This window comes from Monodelphis domestica, chromosome 8 (genome assembly GCF_027887165.1).
Source record: "Monodelphis domestica isolate mMonDom1 chromosome 8, mMonDom1.pri, whole genome shotgun sequence".
NCBI classification, from domain to species: Eukaryota; Metazoa; Chordata; class Mammalia; order Didelphimorphia; family Didelphidae; genus Monodelphis; species Monodelphis domestica.
In genome coordinates, this window is record NC_077234.1 from 142,142,094 (window position 1) to 142,149,476 (window position 7,383).

Here is a 7,383-nt window from a genome sequence, read left to right on the forward strand (position 1 = left end):
TGCGAGGGGGGAGAAAGGGGAACGAAATGATTTAAACATCATGAGGAGGTTATAGGGCATCAACAAGACACAAAGGGTAGGTAGTTAAATTAGGAGATTAGAGAATCTGCCTTAATGTAGTAAGGGAAGGGATCCGCCCCCTCCCTTTCCCTCCCCCATCCCTGCCAACACATACCATATCAGCCACTTGAAAAATGAAGCTGGAAAAATATAAGGACCCAGAGTTGAAAACATTTTCACTTTAATACTGAAAAAATATGCCATTATAAAATCCTCGGATAGAATTAGTAAGTTTCACGTGCTTCCTCGATTCTGTTTTTCTCCTTAATAGTAAGATTTACACCAGCACAGAATTGCTACCATTAAGATTGCAGCCTAAGCACTAGAGTGACATTAATTGGTCATGCTTAACTGCCTCGGAATTATTTTTTGTGAATGTTTACACTGATACCATAATAGAAATCAAGGGTACTAATTTTACATTCAGATGGAAGGCATTATTGGATACTTATAGAAAAATAACCAAAAAAAAATACCAAAGAAACCCTGGAAAACCTCTCCAAAGAAAGTAAAATTTTAAACTCATAAAATGAACTGACTATCCATGCAAATGTCTTAAATAAAATCTTTACATTTTTTCACAGTAAATGTACCGCTCTGTACTGCCTATCATCACGAAAAAATGGCGAAATGGCACTTTTAGATTATACTGTATTTTGTTTATAGAAAGTTTGATACGATGGGACTTATCAGGTAAGAGGGTGGATGGTGTGAATTAGACGCTGTCTCCGGTTGAGTGGGAGGGGGAGCGTCCCTGGGGTGCGTTGTATCCATGCGAGCCATGCAGCACTTTTTGTTCGGAATCCGAGTCATTTATTTACATTACATTCATGCCTTCGTGCAACTTCCCTTCCCTGAAGTATCAGCAGGGAGGCCTTCATGTCCCCCTCCTCACGGGGCTAATCCACAGGGGAAAAAATAGATATCTATCTATATATAGAGACGTAGGTATATTTATACATATTTATAGGACAATAACAATTGCTCGCCCTATAAGAGTTTGGCCAAGTGTGTCGTCTGCCCTCTTTTTAGTCTCCAAGGCTCACTAAGGGCATAGTCAGATGTTAGAAGCGCTGCTCCACCTTGCTGCCTCTCAAAAGCGGTTTAGAGCTAGCGAGCTGGCTTCGATTCCCCTAGTTATGCCACAGTCTTCGCACTATTTGGCTTTCCCAGAGGATAGCTGAGGGGCCAGAACCCTCTTCTCCTAACACTGTAGGTAGATTGATTGATTGATTGATGCCAATCACGCTTTGGCGTGGGCAATCCATTTAAGTACACAAGTCAAGGTTTCTTTCACCACTTTGTTGCTAGCTGCGAAACTTGTGGAAAAGCGACCCACCTCCCCTCCCCCACCCTCTGCCCCGGGTTTTTAGTCTGATAGAGAGTGAGAGCCACAGTCATAAACTCTATGGGCTCCATCTGCATTGTAAGGTCCGTTGTGCCAGTAAGAAGAATCACAGACTGTCTGTAAGGAATTGATTTCAGATGCTGAGGAGTTGGCATCCCTTCTCTTTGAGCGCTTTCGGTTCCTCAGGATAAACACTAGCATGCCAACCACTGTGAAGGCAGAAGTGACAAACACCAACAGGAGTCCCGGGACCAGCACCGAAATAGAGACCCTGCTGGTCTCTAGGTAGGAATTGGAATGAGTCCCTGTCTCCGCCAACCCAGTGCTGTTTTTACTGTGTGAAGTTAACGTAGGCGAGATCTTTGCATACAGCTGGGGGCACATCACGTCATTGGAGAGGAACATGAAATCTGCTTTAAAGAAGTCTTCTGGGGACTCGCACTTCAGATCGCTCATGATCACCTCAGGACCCAGGCGCTCTGCCCATTGTTTGAAAGGCACAATCGTGCAAGAGCACTCCCAAGGGTTGCCGTGCAGATCTATCTGTATGATGGAGGTTAACTGATCCAATACCCCCGCTACTGGGAGGTAGAGGAAATAGTTATTGTGGAGACTTAGCTTAGAGAGTGAGACCCCAGCAAACACGTCGACAGGTAGGGATCTCAGCAAGTTGTTGTTGAGAATGAGTATCCTCAGTTTGGGCATAGCATTGAAGGTACCCGGGAGGATAAGCTGGATCTCATTAAACTCCACATTCAGGTACTCTAGGTTCAGCAGCCCGGTGAATTTTTCTCGAGAGAGGGTGTCCAGGTAGTTGCTATCCATGTATAGCCATCTTAGGTCCAAAAGATTCTTGAATGTGTTGTTTTCCACAGTTGCGATATTATTGTTTCCTAGATCCAACAGATTAAGATTACGATAATCCAGAAAGTGAGCTTTTCTAATGGTGTGGATCTTGTTGTCTCTCAAAAATAGCTCTTGCACGTTGGAGGGCTTGGGCTTCAAGTCAGCCAAACTGCTCACGTTTCGGTCATTGCAATTCACCTTTAGACCCGAATCTGGGATCTGGTCACAGCTACATATTTCTGGACAGGGCATACTTCTGCCCGAAGGTTTGCTTTTGGCATTGATTGCTGATACCGCCGCAGTAGGTCTGATCTTGATTTGCCAGTTGACTGGAATCTTTGTACCTCCATTTGGAGCAGCCCCTGGAGTGGCAGGATCTTCTTGGCCGTTAATCTTAAAGGGTGTTGGAATGGGGCCAGGGGCACAGGTCTCCTCCTGGGCAGGGGGGGCAGCGAGACTAGAATCCACTCGGTTTTTCAAAGGACACAGATCTTGTTCTGAGGTCTCATTAAGATCTTTGCCCTGAAGTCTAGTGGGGGCTTCGCAGACCACACGCCCAATAAGTGCGTTTTTGGGGATGTTCTCTAGCCATTCCTTCAGAGACAACAGATCACAAGTGCAGTCCCAGGGGTTATCCTCTAGCAGGATTTCAGCAATGCCTGGGATCTGCTCCAAGACCTCCTCATAAGGCAATGTTTTAAGTCTGTTTCCCCGAAGGTCGAGGTGGGTGATGGGAACATATTGGAATACATTGGCAGGTAAGGTGCTGATGAGGTTGTCATTTAAAATGAGTACCTCCAGCTTGTTTAAGTCCCGAAATGCTCCCGGGTCAATATCTCTTAATAAATTAAAATCAGCCTGGAGGTATTCCAGATCGTCCAACCCCAGGAAAGTCTGTTCTCGGAAAGATTTAATCTTGTTGTTATTGATGTGGAGTCTCTTCACCAGCTGCAGCCCCAGAAAAGCCCCGGGAACAATTTCATGCAAGCCGTTGTTTTCCATGTGCAAACTAACCGCATTATAAAAGTTAGCGAACTCATTAGGAAAAAGTCGGGTGAGAGAATTTCCATGCAGAAATAAATGGTAAAACTGCGAAGTGGGGGCAGTGAAATGCTGCAGACTTGTAAAACCTTTTTTCTCACAGTCTACGTGCAGGTCCCCTTCTATCTCGTTGCAGGAACAGATCTTCTCTTTGCAAACGTCCCCTGTAATGTTTCCAGCGGCAAAACAAAGAGACGTCTCCAGCAACAGAATCCAAAGCAGCATTTTTAAACTGAGCAATTCATCCCCGATTTCATCACAAAGTAACAGCAATCATCCTGTTTTCCACAGACACAGTTCAAGTTCATTTACCACTTCAATGTCCGAAACCAAGGAAGAAGAAGAAAAAAATAGGCTTTCGGGTTTTTTGGGGGGGGTTGGATTCTTTCCTCCCTCCTCCCCCCCCACACTGCAACAGTCCAGAAGCCAGTCAGTAATTAAATCCACAAACTATCCAGGCACGTAGTGCAAGGCACGCAAAAATAAAAATAAAAAAGTAGAAAAAATCCCCCCTCCCTCCCCTTTAAAACCAACAAAAGAAGTTGTTGTTTTTTTTTTTTTAATTAAACCTCTAATTGTCTAATATCTGCTATTTGTCTTCACTAATCTGAATGGCAACAATGCTAAGAATTAAAAGCAAGTGCATGTTAGACACACAAGCAGGCTGAGTGCAGTATAGTAGAGGCGAACTGCCTGTGCATGGCTATGTCTCGGACTGACCTTGCCTTTTCTGTTACAAAGCAGGGTTTCCGGCTGCTGATGCTGATGCTGATGCTGATGCTGTAGCTGCTGCTGCAGCGGCTTCTGCTGCTGTTTCTCGCAGCCTAGGAGTCCCCTCTGGGTGCTGTCCAGTTCCCCTTGGTGCTGAAATCACGCCCCAGCCTAAGGAATAGCTGCCGAGCCAATGGCGCTGCAAAATTTCCGCAATTGCTGCGTTTTGTGGTTGTCCATCCTTCCCCCCTCTTTTCGCATTCCGTTCTTTTCTCAGATTCCCCTCTCTTCCCTCTAACTAGCGCTTCTCTTTTTCTTATTTTGATTCTCTTTCTTCTGCTCTTTCTGAATTACTCAGAAGAGGGGGTTGGGAAGGAAAGAAGGGAGAAAGAGAGTGGGGAGGGGGGGAAAGAGTTACTAAGAAGCTCTGCTCGTTCCAGCCTGGTGCACTCTGAAAGATCTGACACCCTCTGCTGATCTGCAGTAGCAAAAATCCATCTGCCAAGGGAATGCTCGAGAAAAAAAAATCAATCCACGTACAGGGCAAGCGTTAAAAATGTTGGCATTAAAGGCTGTCGATCTATATAGACACTTATCCTAAACGGATTGTTTAATTCTTTTGGTATACTGGAAAGTTTACCCTTTCATTTCTGCCTTCACCCTCCCTATGCCCGAAACTACCCCCACCCACCCACCCAAGCTCTGACGTTTGAAAAGGAATGCTTTTAAAATTTTTATTTCCCAATGGTTTGAATAAAATTAGTGTCAGGGTGTCAAGCGAATAGCAATTCCAGGTAATTACATTGCACGCCATTTTCATCGTTACTTTAAATTCATTTCTTCCTTTTCCTGCAGTATTAAAATGTTTTGTGTTATTTGGTTTCTTCGAAGCATTTTCTTTGGAACGTTGAATCATCATGTATTGAATTATGGATTACAAATTTATACATATATGTATATATGCATATATAATCTTAAAGTGGAGGAAGGAAGATTTGGCTGCACAATAACTGATTCAGGCTGATTGTTTCTACTTTATAGAGGGTTTCAATGGTTTGAGGAATTAATAGCTACTATTTTCTACTCATATTCTCTTAATATGTTTTAAGAAATTCGATGAAAAATGCATATTCTATTAAAAACCAAATAGATTACTTTGGGGGCAGGAAAGAAGAAAAAGGGGAGGGAGCCTAGGATTACTGAGGACTCAAAAAAGTTTCTTCATCATTCTGAGGGTTTGCAAATGCTTGCAAGCAAATAACAGTTGCATCTTGGGTGATGCAGACAGAAAACAGTATTCTCCTTGTCATGGTAACAAATTATTCAGAAGACCTAGAATTAAGCCTACTGAGGAATCTGCTTACTTGAGTCACTTACCTTGGCACATATATCTCAAAGAGCAACTCTAGTTATCCAGTACAAAGAAGAGACAATTTCACATAAAATAGCTTATATAATGCCACATTCGCTGAAGGGTGGATAGGAAAGATTTCAGGGTCCATCTTAGAAGTGTGGTTTACTGACTTCTCAGTTAAGAAATCTACAGTCTAGCAATCCAGGTTATGTCCTCCCATTTGAATGTTTGGATTTTCTAAAGGTTCCTCTCTCCTCCAATTCTACTCTATGAGGATTTACTCAATTTTTAAAAGACAAAGTACACAAATTGTGAACTGTATTGGCAGCATTTTCTGTTGGTTTGAAAAATCACATCTTCTGAGAAATAAACATTTGAAAAGACTTGAGATTAAAGAAGTGGGGGAGAGGGGATAAAAAGAAACTTGAATAGTACTGCTGAGAAGTAGGGGATATATGATGCTTAAGCAGAATTACATAATGTATTTGCAAGCAAAATATGATGTATCTATAACAAATAAAAATAAATTATGGCAGCAGTATGACTTCAAGTGGGCAACAGAAATGACAATAACAATTAGTAGTTTTGCTTTGCTCCTTTTTTCTCTTCCTCTGAGTTTGGAAGGCTTAGAACTCAGGATAAAATAAGGGAATATTACTTTTTTTCCTTCTGAATTACTCCTTAATTTGGAAAATCTCAGAAAGCATGAACTCAATAAAATAAAAACAAGTCAATAGAAGACCTGCATGTCTGTTCTGATGAATGGGAGAATTTTTTCATGGTGCAGAGCTCATTTTAAGAGACTATAGAAAGGAGAATAAAGGAGCACTTGTATTGCTATTTGAGACATAAAAATATTTTAATATTTTAATCTTAATTGGATAATATCTTTTAATTTGCATAAGAGGTGCAACTAAGAATTTTATTTTCAAGCCCAAATCTCAAAAGAGAGATGAGATGACTGAGTTTTGATTGGAATGAAAAATGCACTCACTCACATTTCACTAAATGCTGTGTTTGGGATGAATATTCTGTTCTTTTTTTTCTATTTAATCTTCTCAAAATCCCAGTCCTCTATTAAACAACTATAACTCCATACTTGACCATCATTAACCTGGGAATATATTTTCACAATTAGTTTTAAATATAACATTTTTCCAAATATAGATATATATCATCCCTGAAATCTTAGGAAAACTGTAAGGTTCTTATAAGAAGCAAAGACAGATAAGCAAGTAATAATATCATGGAGATGATTAAGATTTATTAAATTTTAATTCTGGCAAATGTCAAAAATATGATTTTAGTAGTTAATATTTCAAAAGGGGTTACTTAAAACTGACTCAATGCCTATATAAATAACTGATTTCATGGAAGCATGAAATATTTGACCTGCTAGACCTCTGATCATAACCTATCCATGGACATTTTTAAAGGAAAGAAAAAAAGAAGTGGGAGGAAGAAGAAGAGGAAGAAGAGGAGGAGGAGGAGAAAGAGGATGAGGAGGAGGAAGAGGAGGAGAAGAAGGAGGAGGAGAAGAAGGAGGAGGAGGACAAGAAGAAGAAGAAGAAGAAGAAGAAGAAGAAGAAGAAGAAGAAGAAGAAGAAGAAGAAATAGAAGAAAAGAAGAAGAAGAAGAAGAAGAAGAAGAAAAGAAGAAGAAGAAGAAGAAGAAGAAAAGAAGAAGAAGAAGAAGAAGAAGAAGAAGAAGAAGAAGAAGAAGAAGAAGAAGAAGAAGAAGAAGAAGAAGAAGAAGAAAGAGGAGGAGGAGGAGGAGGAGGAGGAGGAGGAGGAGGAGGAGGAGGAGGAGATAAAGAAGAAAATTGTTGATTTCTACATGTAATTTAGACATATAAATTGTTAAAGAAAAAAATGAATAATCATGAACAGCTTAAGAGGATTCCATTGTATCTATTTGAGCTTAATTGTGAAACCCTTCAATTGTTTAGTTTCTCATAACTTTTTAATTTCTGGTACCTTAGATAAAGAATATTTCAGATGATAGGAATGATAATATTTTTTGA

The 7,383-nt window shown here is 40.7% G+C and overlaps 1 protein-coding gene across 1 annotated transcript; it reads right to left on the reverse strand.

Moving 5' to 3' along the window:
- Positions 1-224: 224 nt before the first annotated feature.
- On the reverse strand, positions 225-4,673 carry SLITRK1 (SLIT and NTRK like family member 1). Its single transcript, XM_001378609.5, has one exon. The coding sequence runs from the start codon at positions 3,518-3,520 to the stop codon at positions 1,430-1,432; it is 2,091 nt and encodes a 696-aa protein (XP_001378646.2). The 5' UTR covers positions 3,521-4,673; the 3' UTR covers positions 225-1,429.
- Between the last annotated feature and the right edge of the window lie 2,710 nt (positions 4,674-7,383).

Excerpts from the sequence above, each read along its gene's own strand:
- SLITRK1 (XM_001378609.5), bottom strand. The coding sequence starts at position 3,520 with ATGCTGCTTTGGATTCTGTTGCTGGAGACGTCTCTTTGTTTTGCCGCT.